We start from the raw sequence: 13,887 nt of genomic DNA on the forward strand, positions 1-13,887 counted from the left end.
CCCCACAGGGCACCACGTTCCCCCCGCCCGGTTGAAATGAGAGGCTGGGATTGATGGCCTGCTCTTTATTGTAGCTGGGACCCCTCCCCACAGCAGGGTCAGTTACCCCCTGACCCCCGGGGGGCAGGGTCGAGGCCCAGCGGAGTCGAACATCCACCACACACACACACGGAGACGCTTACGCAGGGGAAGCGGCCGTCTGCTGGGGGGCAGGGGGCATGGGCCTGGGCTCCCCTGGGTGGGGGCAGATGAGGAATGACACCCCCCCCTCGCTGGGGGCAGTGAGGCATCCGCACTCAGGGGAGAGCAGAACGGGCAAAAAAACATGGCCACCCTCACGCCAAGCTGAGGGGCACAAAGCCTTGTGGGAAGGAAAAGGAGCCATGGGGGATCTGGAAAGGGGACCCCTCCCCCATAGTTATCCCCCCCATGGAGTGATTGCCCCAGGGCAAAGCATCATGGGAACAGGAGGAGGAACCAATATGGCTTCTGCAGGAGTGCAAAGCATGATGGGCAATGGATCAGGAGCCTTGTGAATAACCCCAAACACTCACCCTCACAGCATTGTGGGCAAGCGGGGGGCTCAGGTATAAATACAGTCACCGCCCAAACAAGCACAAAGCATCATGGGAAGCCAAGGGCGCTGGAATAAACCACAGCCCACAGGCCGCCATGCATTGTGGGAAACGGGGAGGCCGAAGTGACGTCCCCCACACAATCAATGCCTCGGGCGCACTGCAGAGCATGGTGGGAAACGGGCCTGTGGGATAAAATTGGTCCCCGGAGGCCCCAAGGCATCGTGGGAGAGGGGGGCGTAAGCTACGCTCTTGGCATGACTTTCACACCCCCTGCAAAGCATTGTGGGAAACACGTCACGCCCGCGCCACAAGCACCCAGCACTGATTGGTGCGTTTCTAACCAATCGAGGGGAGCTTCACCCGGGGGGGGGGGTCTGGTCCCATGGGAGGGAAGGTGTCTCTGCCGGCCTCCCCCCCCCCCCACTACTTCTTCTTGGCCCGCTCGGCCGCGTCCAGGGCGGCCATATTGCAGGAGGCAGAGAGGAGCTGCACCAGGCTGATGAGGGACTTGAGAGCGGCGACGGGGGTGGAGACCCAGAGGATGAGACGGAAAAGACCCAGGCGTCCGGGGAGCACTGAGGGGGGAGGGGAGAGAGTTACACAAACACACACACACACACACGCCAGGCGGTGCCCCTCACTCCCGACCCGCAGCCCCCTGCCAGCCCAGCCCTGCCCCCCCCCCCCAGCTCTGCCGGTGCCCCTCACTCCCGACCCGCAGCCCCCCCCGCAGCCCTGCCGGTGCCCCTCACTCCCGACCCGCAGCCCCCTGCCAGCCCAGCCCTGCCCCCGGGTGCCCCTCACTCCCGACCCGCAGCCCCCCGCTAGCCCAGCCCTGCCGGTGCCCCTCACTCCCGACCCGCAGCCCCCCCCCCCCAGCCCTGCCCCCGGGTGCCCCTCACTCCCGACCCGCAGCACCCCCCCCCCAGCCCTGCCGGTGCCCCTCACTCCCGACCCGCAGCCCCCTGCCAGCCCAGCCCTGCCCCCCCCAGCTCTGCCGGTGCCCCTCACTCCCGACCCGCAGCCCCCCCCCCCCAGCCCTGCCCCCGGGTGCCCCTCACTCCCGACCCGCAGCACCCCCCCCCCAGCCCTGCCGGTGCCCCTCACTCCCGACCCGCAGCCCCCTGCCAGCCCAGCCCTGCCCCCCCCAGCTCTGCCGGTGCCCCTCACTCCCGACCCGTAGCCCCACCGCCAGCCCAGCCCTGCCCCCCCCCCCCGCTCTGCCGGTGCCCCTCACTCCCGACCCGCAGCCACCCCCAGCTCTGCCGGTGCCCCTCACTCCCGACCCGCAGCCCCCTGCCAGCCCAGCCCTGCCCCCCCCCCCAGCCCTGCCGGTGCCCCTCACTCCCGACCCGCAGCCCCCTGCCAGCCCAGCCCTGCCCCCGGGTGCCCCTCACTCCCGACCCGCAGCACCCCCCCCCCCAGCCCTGCCGGTGCCCTCACTCCCGACCCGCAGCCCCCTGCCAGCCCAGCCCTGCCCCCCCCAGCTCTGCCGGTGCCCCTCACTCCCGACCCGCAGCCACCCCCAGCTCTGCCGGTGCCCCTCACTCCCGACCCGCAGCCCCCTGCTAGCCCAGCCCTGCCGGTGCCCCTCCCTCCCGACCCGCAGCCCCCTGCCAGCCCAGCCCTGCCCCCCAGCTCTGCCGGTGCCCCTCCCTCCCGACCCGCAGCCCCCTGCTAGCCCAGCCCTGCCGGTGCCCCTCCCTCCCGACCCGCAGCCCCCTGCCAGCCCAGCCCTGCCCCCCAGCCCTGCCGGTGCCCCTCACTCCCAACCCGCAGCCCCCTGCCAGCCCAGCCCTGCCCCCCAGCTCTGCCGGTGCCCCTCCCTCCCGACCCGCAGCCCCCTGCTAGCCCAGCCCTGCCCCCCAGCTCCGCCGGTGCCCCTCCCTCCCGACCCGCAGCCCCCTGCTAGCCCAGCCCTGCCCCCCAGCTCTGCCGGTGCCCCTCCCTTCCGACCTGCAGCCCCCTGCTAGCCCAGCCCTGCCCCCCAGCTCCGCCGGTGCCCCTCACTCCCGACCCGCAGCCCCGATGCACCCACCTGCAGGTCCCTCAGTGAAGTGCAGCAGGTACAGCATGCAGTAGAAGAGCTCGTTCCCTGCACACATGGTGAAGAGGACAGGCTGGGGAACGGGAGGAAGCAGAGTCAGAGTGACCTGTGGAACTCCCTGCTTCAGGATTGTACTGACAGCCCCATGGGGGCAGAGCAGGGACAGGAGGAGAATTCAAGGTGCTGGGTAAGTTGGCGAAGCATTGTGGGACATGGGGGCAGGCCGGGGGGGTGTCTCTGGCATAAATATGGCTGCCTCTGAATGCCGCCCCCCCCCCCCCCAACAGCTCTCTCCTCCCAGAGCTTGAGGGGGAGGACAAAGCATTATGGGAAAGGGAGGCAGCCCCCCCCACCCAAGACTGGCACCCTGCATGCTGCAAAGCATTGTGGGAAACATCGAGCAGCAAGACCAGACAGCCGCGCCTGGTGGGCTTGTAGAGAAGTGGGGCCCCGTGACCCAGGAGTTGAGATGCACCCACAGGACTCGGGGGGGGGGGGGGTGTCAGGGCAGTGGGGGGCTGTGAGGTGAGGGGCCCGGGGGTGTCACTCACCCGGGAGGTGTAATACACCCGCAGCACCGGGTTCCCTGTCAGGTCGATGCTCTTGTGACTGTCACTGCCCTGAACCACGGAGCTGGGGAGAGACGGGGACATCAGTGGGGGTGGGAGGCAAAGCCCCCGCCCGCAGGCCGCCCCGGGCCCCACCCACCTGTGCAGATGCAGCCAGTGGCTGGCGACGTCCAGGCTCATGCCGAGCTGGTAGAGGAGGGCGCGGGGCGGGTCCAGCAGCGCCAGGTTCACCAGCAGGCACATGGTGGCGCAGCGATCGGTCAGCATGTCCAGCATGGCGCCGAACCGGGTCCCTGCCGCCGTGGGGGGAGGGGTCAGAGAGGGAGCCCCGCCCACCCCGAGCCCCCCGCCGCCCGTGCCCGCAGTGGGGGCGGGAGTCCCCCAGGGGGCCCTACCTTGGTTGAGGGCGCGGGCCGCGTGGCCGTCAAACGCGTCCAGCAGGCCGCTGAGCAGGTAGGAGGCGGCAGCCGGGCCGGGGTCGCTCGGCATGAAATAAAAGGCGAGGAAGAGGAGAAGGATCCGGGCGTAGCCTGCAGTGGGCGACAGAGCCATGGTGCTCCTCAGTCCCGACCCGCAGCCCCTCGCCCGGGGCTCCTGCCCCACGCCGCTCCCAACCGACGGGGGAGATGCACAGACCCCTCCGGGCCGGGGGGGCCATTGGGAGCCCCCAAATCACCCTGGAGCAGACCCGAGAACCCCCGGCTGGGCTGAGCCATCGCCAGTACTGGGGATTCCTGTCGGCCCGGAGGGAGCGGTTCTGCCTGGGCCATATTTACAGCCTCTTTCCAGGCCGGGATTGTCCCGCCGCTGGGGCGCGTCAGACCTTTCTCGGCGGGACTGACGAGCCACGAGGTAACGATCTGTTCCCCACGGAGGTGCTGCCAGGCCGGGCTCCAGTCACCCTGGAGCCAGCTCTGCGTTAAGCTGAACAGCTGGAGCCTCTCCCTCGAGGGCAGGTTTCTGATCCTTTCATCCTTCCCGAGGCTCTTCTCTGACCCCTCCAATGGATCAACATCCTCCTGGAACTGCAGGCACCAGAGCCGTCCCCGGGATCCCAGCCGTGGCCGCCCCAGGACTGAATCCAGAGGGAAAATCCCCGTTTGCACAGCCCAGGATGGCATTGGCCCTTTTGGCCCCAGCATTGCACTGGGCGCTCTTCTGCTGATTAACCCCCGCCCCCCCCTTGCTGAGAGTCCCTGCGTCCCAGGACAGAGCCCCCCAGCCTGTAAGTGCAGCCGGCACTCGTCCTGCCCAGGGACCGGCATTTACACTGAGCTGGGTTAAACCAGTGTCTGCTTGTGCCCGTTTACCCAGCCATCCAGCTGGCTCTGGACCAGTGACCTCTGCTCTGTGACACTTCCCACCTCCCACCCCCAATGTTTGGGTCAGCTGCAAACTTCACTGGTGAGGATGAGACACCAGGTGAAGCCAGCCAGACAAGGCAATGCTGAGACGCTACTGAGAGTCTGGGACAGCTCTCTTCCCCTCCTTCCTTCCTGGGCTGGGGGAGGACAGGGACTGGTAGGCAGGGGGCTGCATCGCCCTCAGCATGCTCCTGTCCTGATCCAGCCTCATGCTCCAAGGCTGCAGCCTCGCAGGGGTCAGGAAGGAGGGTTTGCCTCCTCCTCATTCCACCACTGGAGCCAGGGCACTGCCCGGCTGGCGAGTCAAGCCCTGAGCCAGTCCCCACGGGGCCAGCCTGGAAAGGTAACCCCAGTGCACTAGAGGCATCGGCTCCAAGGGGCAGAGTTAAACTGCATTAAGCCCCAGCGTGGACGCTCTTGCTCAAAATTAAGTTGGCTTCACTTAATTCACTTGGGAAGCAAAACGGAGTTAAGGGCACCGCAGTGCCAACTGAGGGTGTTCACACTGGGGTTTGATGCGGGTCAGAGCCTCCACTTCTGCTTGACAGCGACAGCGAATTCAGATGGACTCTCCCAGATGGCCCCGTGCAGACAAACCCCGCATCTGAAGGCAGCTGGATGGTGCAAGGGATGCCCTGAGTACAGCAGCGCGTGGGGGCCCATCTCAGCCCCCATCGGATGGGAGAAACCCAAAGGGGTGGTCGGTAGGCGTAACAGGGACCGGCTGCCTGTGCCTGGCTGCTGGAGAAGGGGCAGCTGGGCACTGCGGGGGGCCCGGTCGAGCTGGATCTGTCCATGCTGGAGGGGATGGTGCAGGGTGGCAGAGTTTGAGCTGGGCGTGACACCTTGGCACCCCAATATTGTCATGTAATGAGGACGTGTTTGGTACAAAGTGCACCTTGTGAGGGGTCATTCTAAAAGTCTTGATCTGCGAGACCGTCGTATCTCGTTGGCGTGTCTGCATGGTCTTCGTGTGGGAAGTTATAGGTTTGGCTATTTGTGGGAGTTACTGAAACACGTTGTGAGGTTGAAAACACCTACAAGTAGCCTTTCCGGAACAACCTAAAAAGGCCAAACACTGTTAATGGCTTTCTGAGGAAATGCACCAAAGCACCAGGATTACCCCAGGGACTGTGTGCAATAGAAACCTCTCAGAGATAGCTCTGCACAATGGGAGCTGTTTGACCCAGGGCACAGCAAAAGAGCTTTCCAGCAAGTGGGGAGAAGATAGAAAAAGGGGGAAATGACATCATGTGTCACCCTCCCTCTCTCTGCAACTCCACACCTGGAAACACCCGAGGGGCAAGGACTGAACGGGGGAAGGGATGGTCCCAGGCTAAGGGATTTCTAGCCTGTGTATGAAAACCTGGGACACCCAAACTGCAAAGACAAGGTAGCTTGTGCCTTAAGAATTTGCCAGCTTGTTTATTGCTCAGGGTGAGAATTTGCTAATTCATCTCCTACCTGTCTAGTGCATTAAACTGTTTGCGTTTTTGTTTACTTGCTAGGTGACCTGCTTTGTTCTGTTCGCTCTCACTTATAATATCTTAAAATCTATCCTTTTGTAGCTAATAAACTTATGTCATGTTTTAATCCAAACCAGTATGCGTTTGACTAGGGTGTGTGGGGAAAAAATCTCAGCATGGTTACCACAAGTGTGAATGGTCCTCATCCCATTGAGGGTGAGGGGGACTGGGTGTTACACCCATATACTGGCAAGATTTGACCAGAGCAGGATGGGACTGCTCTGGGGTCCTAGGCTGGGAGGCTGCTGGTTAGAGAGCCTGCATGTGGCTGCAGCTGGGTGTGTCCCAACCTGTGCAAATGCTGGTGAAGGTGCAGACTGGGGGGCTTTGCAGCTTGTCACAGCAGCACAGTGCGAGAGGGAGCCCAGGCTGGTGGGTCGGGGGCTCAGTGGCACCCCAGTTCCAGCTGGCAGCCCAGGGGGAAACCCATCATACCAGGGACCTGCCACGAGAGCTCTGGGCCACTGGTTCCTGGGATGGCTCCACCCCCCAGCAGCCAGCTCCGACCTGGCCCCAGGGCAGGGGACAGGGCAGCTCAGGGGGCAGGAAAGGGACTAGGGGCTGTTCCCTGGGGGACACCAACTCTGACCCAGCTCTGAGGATCCCCCCAGCTCCCCTCACTCACCAATGAGGTTCGGCACAAATAGGAAGATGTTTTCGTCCTTCATCATCTCTGTGGGTGCAGGATGCGCTGCCTCCCACCCCTCAGCCAGCCCTGGGGTCCCCCCCAGCCAACGCACCAGCCCTGCCCCCCGCACCAGCCCTGGGGTCCCCCCCAGCCAACGCACCAGCCCTGCCCCCCGCACCAGCCCTGGGGTCCCCCCCAGTCAACGCACCAGCCCTGCCCCCCGCACCAGCCCTGGGGTCCCCCCCCAGCCAACGCACCAGCCCTGCCCCCCGCACCAGCCCTGGGGTCCCCCCCCAGCCAACGCACCAGCCCTGCCCCCCGCACCAGCCCTGGGGTCCCCCCCCAGCCAACGCACCAGCCCTGCCCCCCGCACCAGCCCTGGGGTCCCCCCCAGTCAACGCACCAGCCCTGCCCCCCGCACCAGCCCTGGGGTCCCCCCCCAGCCAACGCACCAGCCCTGCCCCCCGCACCAGCCCTGGGGTCCCCCCCAGCCAACGCACCAGCCCTGCCCCCCGCACCAGCCCTGGGGTCCCCCCCAGCCAACGCACCAGCCCTGCCCCCCGCACCAGCCCTGGGGTCCCCCCCAGCCAACGCACCAGCCCTGGGTCCCCCCCCAGCCAACGCACCAGCCCTGGGGTCCCCCCCAGCCAACGCACCAGCCCTGCCCCCCCTCAGCCAGCCCTGGGGTCCCCCCCAGCCAACGCACCAGCCCTGCCCCCCGCACCAGCCCTGGGGTCCCCCCCCAGCCAACGCACCAGCCCTGCCCCCCGCACCAGCCCTGGGGTCCCCCCCAGCCAACGCACCAGCCCTGCCCCCCGCACCAGCCCTGGGGTCCCCCCCAGCCAACGCACCAGCCCTGGGTCCCCCCCCAGCCAACGCACCAGCCCTGGGGTCCCCCCCAGCCAACGCACCAGCCCTGCCCCCCCTCAGCCAGCCCTGGGGTCCCCCCCAGCCAACGCACCAGCCCTGCCCCCCCTCAGCCAGCCCTGGGTCCCCCCCCAGCCAACGCACCAGCCCTGGGGTCCCCCCCCAGCCAACGCACCAGCCCTGCCCCCCGCACCAGCCCTGGGTCCCCCCCCAGCCAACGCACCAGCCCTGCCCCCCGCACCAGCCCTGGGTCCCCCCCCAGCCAACGCACCAGCCCTGCCCCCCGCACCAGCCCTGGGGTCCCCCCCCAGCCAATGCACCAGCCCTGCTGTGGCGCAGAGCGGGAAGAACAAACGGCCGCTGCCCCTTTAAGATCCCCGGGACTCTTACGCCCCACCCCCCACGGCCCTGTTGGGCTGTACCAAGCTGCCCTGGGGGGGGAGGGCGGTGGTGGGAACGGGGTTTGCGACGGCGGGGGGATAATGAGCCCCATTCGGGAGGAACCGTTTCATCTGAGGGGGTTTCACCCTCCTCTTACGGACGAGGGGGTGTCACACTCCAGCCCCCAGTTGGTTCAGTCCGGGATGGTCCATTCTCCCCCCCTTGCTGTGGCCGGGTGGCGTCACTCAGGTTCAGCCATAGAGCACCTGGCGGGCTGCTGGCTAGAGCGGCCCTGCCCTGCCCTCGTCCGGAGAAGGCCGCCATTTTGAATTCGTCGCCACTTCCGGTTCCGGCACGCAAATCATGTGACATCCAGCTACCCAATCGGGGCAGAGATGAAGTGATGCTCGCAAAGAACTTCCCAGGATCCCCTGGGGCCGGCCTGGCCCGTTTCCCAGAATGCCCCGGGCGCAGCCTGGCCCATTTCCCACAATCCCCCGGGCCCGTCTTGGCCCGTTTCCCACAATCCCCCAGGCCCGTCCTGGCCCATTTCCCACAATCCCCAGGGAACAGCCTGGCCTGTTTCCCAGAATGCCCCGGGGCAGGCCAGTCCTGTTTCCCAGAATCCCCCAGGCCCGTCCTGGCCCGTTTCCCACAATCCCCCAGGGCCGGCCTGGCCCATTTCCCAGAATGCCCCGGGCCCGGCCTGGCTGACCTCCCAGGATCCCCTGGGGCGGCTGGCCGAGGCCGGGGCGGCCCGAGGGCATCGGCAGCCTGGCCAGGGCCCTGGGAGTGGGTCTCCGAGGCCTGCTTCCCCCCACGCTCCACCCCAGCGGCGGCTGCATTTCAGCCGTGGGGGCGGCTGCGGCGGACAGACCGGGGGGGCCCGGGTTTATTACACTCGAGGCCCCTGCCAGGGGGCGCGGGGCAGGACTAGGCGGTGGCCTTGGCCACGGTCTCTGATTGGTCGGTGTTGCTGTCCGACTTCTCGCAGGGGGGCCGGTCCCGACGGGTCACTTTGCTCAGGAATTTGCCGGGCCCCCCTTGGCGAGAGGGGCAGTGGATCAGGGGCTGTGGGGCAGATGGGGGGAAGGGGTGAGAACAGAGAGCCCCCAGAGGGAACTGCCCCCCCCCAACACACACCAAGGCCTGGCCCGCCCACTGCCCACTATCCCCTCCCACTGCCCTCTAGCTCCTCCCCCCTTGCTCACAGCCCCACCCACATGCCCTATACCCCTCCCACTTCCTCATTAACCCCGCCCACTTGTGCACTATCCCTGCCCATGGCTGTCTAGCCCCTCCCATGTCCCTTTTAGCCCCTCCCATGGCCCCCCTTGCCCTCTCTCCTCTGGCGGTGTGGGGCTGCGGGGGGTTACCTGGATGGTGCTGAGCTCCTGCTCTGAGACCAGGGGGGACAGACCCTCCAGGCCCCCAGACGGGGAGCGCCGGGGGGAGCGGCGCCGCTGGGTCACAAAGGCCCCCCCCATCTGGTCCTCCAGCCGCACGGCCTCCACCTGGAGGGACACATCAGCCAGATGGGGCAGCGGGGGGGGGGGGGGGGCGGCAGAACTGGCGGGCAGGTGGGGGCTGAGTCGGGGGAGGAGGTTAGAATCATAGAAGCTCAGGGTTGGAAGAGACCTTGGGAGGTATCTAGTCCCACCCCCTGCCCAGAGCAGGACCAATCCCCAACTAAATCATCCCAGCCAGGGCGTTGTCAAGCCGGGCCTTAAACACCTCTAAGGATGGAGATTCCACCACCTCCCTAGGGAACCCATTGCAGGGCTTCCCCACCCTCCTAGTGAAATCGTGTTTCCTCATCTCCAACCTAGACCCCCCCCAGGGCAACTAGAGACCATTGCTCCTCGTTCTGTCGTCTGCCACCCCTGAGAACAGCCGAGCTCCATCCTCTTTGGGACCCCCCTTCTTGTAGCTGAAGGCTGCTATCAAATCCCCCCTCATTCTTCTCTTCCGCAGACTAAACAATCCCAGTTCCCTCAGCCTCTCCTCATAAGTCATGTGTTCCAGCCCCCTCATCATTTTTGTTGCCCTTCGCTGGACTCTCTCCAATTTATCCACATCCTTCTTGAAGTGTGGGGCCCAAAACTGGACACAGTACTCCAGATGAGGCCTCACCAATGTCAAATAGAGGGGAACGATCACGTCCCTCGATCTGCTCGCTATGCCCCTACTTATACATCCCAAAATGCCATTGGCCTTCTTGGCAACAAGGGCACACTGCTGACTCATATCCAGCTTCTCGTCCACTGTCACCCCTAGGTCCTTTTCCGCAGAACTGCTGCCGAGCCATTCGGTCCCTAGTCTGTAGCGGTGCATTGGATTCTTCCATCCTAAGTGCAGGACTCTGTACTTGTCCTTGTTGAACCTCATCAGATTTCTTTTGGCCCAATCCTCCAATTTGTCTAGGTCTCTCTGTATCCTATCCCTCCCCTCCAGCGTATCTACCACTCCTCCCAGTTTAGTGTCATCCGCAAACTTGCTGAGAGTGCAATCCACACCATCCTCCAGATCATTTATGAAGATATAGAACAAAACCGGCCCCAGGACCGACCCTTGGGGCACTCCACTTGACACCGGCTGCCAACTAGACATGGAGCCATTGATCACTACCCGTTGAGCCCGACGATCTAGCCAACTTTCTGTCCACCTTATAGTCCATTCATCCAGCCCATACTTCTTTAACTTGCTGGCAAGAATACTGTGGGAGACCGTGTCAAAAGCTTTGCTAAAGTTGAGGAATAACACGTCCACCACTTTCCCCTCATCCACAGAGCCAGTTATCTTGTCATAGAAGGCAATTAGATGAGTCAGGCATGACCTTCCCTTGGTGAATCCATGCTGACTGTTCCTGATCACTTTCCTCTCCTCTAAGTGCTTCAGAATTGATTCCTTGAGGACCTGCTCCATGATTTTTCCAGGGACTGAGGTGAAGCTGACTGGCCTGAAGTTCCCAGGATCCTCCTTCTTCCCTTATGGGGGTGAGGAACATAGCATGGGAACTAGGGGTGCGGCTCTCAGCCCCCGCAAAAAAAGTGTCCCAGTGCCATGGGGGGGGGGGGGTGAAGGCTGGTACCTGTCTGTGGCGGGAGGGGTCACGTCCTCGGACCTGCAGTGACCTCCCCTCCTCCTCCTCCGGGCTGTCCTCGTCCTGCACCCAGAGGAGACAGTGAGGGGCATGGACAGCTGCACCCAGGACCCCCCATTGCCCCTCCCCTGCACCCGGGACACCCTCCCCTCCCCCATCTACCCCTCCCCTGCACCCAGGACACCATCCCCTCCCCCATCGCCCCCTCTCCTGCACCCGGGACACCCTCCCCTCCCCCATCGCCACCTCCCCTGCACCTTGGACCCCTCCCGTCCCCCATCATCCCCTCCCCTGCACCCAGGACCCCTCCTCTCCCCCATCACCCCCTCCCCCATTTCCCCTCCCCTGCACCCGGGACCCCCTTCCCTCCCCCATCGCCCTTCCACAGGACCCTCCTTCCCTTCGGCATTACCCCCTCTCCTGCCCCCATGGACCTTGGGACCTACTTCCCTCCCCTGCAATCCTCCCCGTTGATCCCCCCTGCCTCCCAGGATCTCCTCCCCCATCACCTGCATGACCAGACCCCTCCTCTCCCCCATGGACCCCATCAGTCACTCACCATCTCCCTGACATAGGGGCATCCCTGGGGCCCGGACTCCTGGGTCCTGCACAGGGTGCAGTCATGGGCGCAGCCTGAACTGGAAGGAATGGGGTTGTGATGGGGGGAGGGAGGGATGGAGGGGTTCCCCCTACCCGAGCACCCCCTACTCCCTGCTCCTCGCACTCACAGGGTGTGGCAGTCCGGGCAGGGTGCCTGCTGGCTCTGGGGGGACCCTGTGCTCTGGAAGACGGGGTGCAGCAGGGCTGGAATGAAAAAGGGGGGAGCCTGAAGGGGGATGTGGTTGTGGGGGTGGAAGGGGCAAGGAGGTGGGGTTAGGGGGTGGGAAGCTAGAGGGCGGGACCCCTGGGGGCGGTGGGGGGTTGAGGGGGGCCTCCTGGGGAGAGGGGAGTAGTGTCTGGGTGGGGGCTGGTGAGGGGCAGTGGGGGTGGGGGGCTCTGGATAGTGAGGGGACAGCGGGTGGGGAGCTTTGGGGAGTGGGGGACAGCGGGGGTGGGGGGATCCAGGGAGTGGGGGACAGTGGGTGGCTCTGGGGGGGCTTACTGCTCTCGGCCCGGCGCAGTGTCGCTTTGAACTCCTCGTAGGCCAGGGGGGGCCGGGCCAGGCACCGGAAGAGCCCCTGATAGTCCGACTGTGGCAGGGACCCCAGCAGCCCATCTCCCAGGCATCGGGCCTGCAGGTAGCTCTGCTTGGAGAGAGACAGCACCTCCCCTGCCTGGGCCAGCACCTGCCCCGCGTGGAAACAGGCCAGCTGGGGGGAAGGGGGGTGGTCAGAGCCTTTAGGCAGCGCTCTACATCCCCCCCAGACACCCACCCAATGGAACCCCCTAGGGACACCGCGAGCACATCCCCTATAGACCCCCCCGGAAATACCTATAGACCCCTCTGTACATCCCCCCAGACACCGACACAGCCATATACCTCTATATAGACACCCCTAAAGCCGCCCCCTAGAGATCCCCTATAGACACGGCTCCATAGAAACACAGACACCCCCCCATAGCCCCCAAGGCACCTTCAAAAGCAGCCCAAACGCACGCCCAGTGGAACCCCCCCCATGGACAGGCCTAGATCCCCCAACCCCAGACACCCCCTAACTGCCACCATTACCCTCCCCCCATCAGCTCCTAGTCCCTGAGGTTGGGCTGGGGAATGGGACCCAGGCATCCGGGCAGGTACCGGGGCAGATTTGTAGGCCTCTCCGGCCCTGTGCACCAGCCGGGCGGTGTTGGCCAAGGTGCTCACCAGCAACTCGGCCCTCTCTGCTGTCATGGTCAGGGGGGTCCCCTGGGGGGCACAGGGGGGAGGGGACTGGTGAGGGTCACAGGCTGTGCCCTGCTCCATGGCTCCTACAGCCAATAACCTGGGGGAGAGAGAGAGAGAGATGGGGGGTCTGGGGGAGTGGACGGGGAGGCAGGCCCTGAGTGGGATGGGGATCTGTGGCAGGAAGCATGGGGGATACGATGGGGGGTCCCAATACAGGTGGTGGGGGAGAGCCAGGACACACAGGGCTGGGACGGGGCAAGGGGGCTCTGGGGGGCAGGGCGGGAGGAGGGGCGGGGGAAGGGGGCTCGGGGGGGCATGGGGAGGGAGGAGGGGCGGGGGAAGGGGGCTCTGGGGGAGCGGGGGAACGGGGTTCGGGGGAGCAGGGGGCTTGGGGGGGCACGGGAGGAAGGAGGGGCGGGGGAAGGGGGCTCGGGGGGGCGCGGGGAGGGAGGAGGGGCGGGGAAGGGGGTTCAGGGGGGGGCGGGGAGGGGGACGGGGGAAGGGGGCTTGGGGCGGGAGGAGGGGTGGGGGAAGGGGGCTCGGGGGGGCGCGGGGAGGGAGGAGGGGCGGGGGAAGGGGGCGGGAGGGGGCAGGGGAAGGGGGCTCGGGGGACGCAGGGTCTGGGGTAGGGGGCCCTGTGGGGGCCAGGACCCCGGCAGGATCGGGTCCGCACCCGCCCTTCCGGGGATGCTGCACAAGCTGGTACCCAACGGCCAGGGGAGGCTGTTGCTATGGCAACTCTCGGGGAGGGGGAGAGCTGGAGGCTGGTTGCTAGGAGACGGGGCTCCAGTCCTTGCAGCTGCTGGGGCGGGGTCACAGGGTTCCCAGCTGCAGCCTTCTGAATTATTAATTAATTTATGCAAATTTAACCCTCTAATTAACATCAGATGCGAGAGGCAGCTGTTTCTCCAGGGTGGGGCGCCAGGGCTGTTTAGAGGGGGATCCCCGGCCCGGTGCCGGGACACGGCCCCTCGGGGTGGGCACAGGGGACCCCTTGCC

General features: G+C 65.6%; 2 protein-coding genes across 2 annotated transcripts; both read right to left on the reverse strand.

The window, feature by feature from the left end:
- Nucleotides 1-50: 50 nt before the first annotated feature.
- CDIPT (CDP-diacylglycerol--inositol 3-phosphatidyltransferase) lies at nucleotides 51-6,854 on the reverse strand. Its single transcript, XM_048854629.2, has 6 exons — nucleotides 6,710-6,854; nucleotides 3,590-3,724; nucleotides 3,334-3,487; nucleotides 3,177-3,258; nucleotides 2,617-2,698; nucleotides 51-1,153 (listed from the first exon to the last, which is right to left on the reverse strand). Exons 1-6 carry the CDS (start codon nucleotides 6,753-6,755, stop codon nucleotides 1,002-1,004), a joined length of 651 nt encoding a protein of 216 aa, XP_048710586.2. The 5' UTR covers nucleotides 6,756-6,854; the 3' UTR covers nucleotides 51-1,001.
- Nucleotides 6,855-7,900: 1,046 nt separating this feature from the next.
- LOC125638616 (uncharacterized) lies at nucleotides 7,901-13,123 on the reverse strand. Its single transcript, XM_048854631.2, has 7 exons — nucleotides 12,802-13,123; nucleotides 12,166-12,373; nucleotides 11,792-11,867; nucleotides 11,623-11,701; nucleotides 11,052-11,126; nucleotides 9,337-9,474; nucleotides 7,901-9,031 (listed from the first exon to the last, which is right to left on the reverse strand). Exons 1-7 carry the CDS (start codon nucleotides 12,964-12,966, stop codon nucleotides 8,894-8,896), a joined length of 879 nt encoding a protein of 292 aa, XP_048710588.2. The 5' UTR covers nucleotides 12,967-13,123; the 3' UTR covers nucleotides 7,901-8,893.
- Nucleotides 13,124-13,887: the final 764 nt, after the last annotated feature.

This window comes from Caretta caretta, chromosome 6 (genome assembly GCF_965140235.1).
Source record: "Caretta caretta isolate rCarCar2 chromosome 6, rCarCar1.hap1, whole genome shotgun sequence".
Lineage (NCBI taxonomy): Eukaryota > Metazoa > Chordata > Testudines > Cheloniidae > Caretta > Caretta caretta.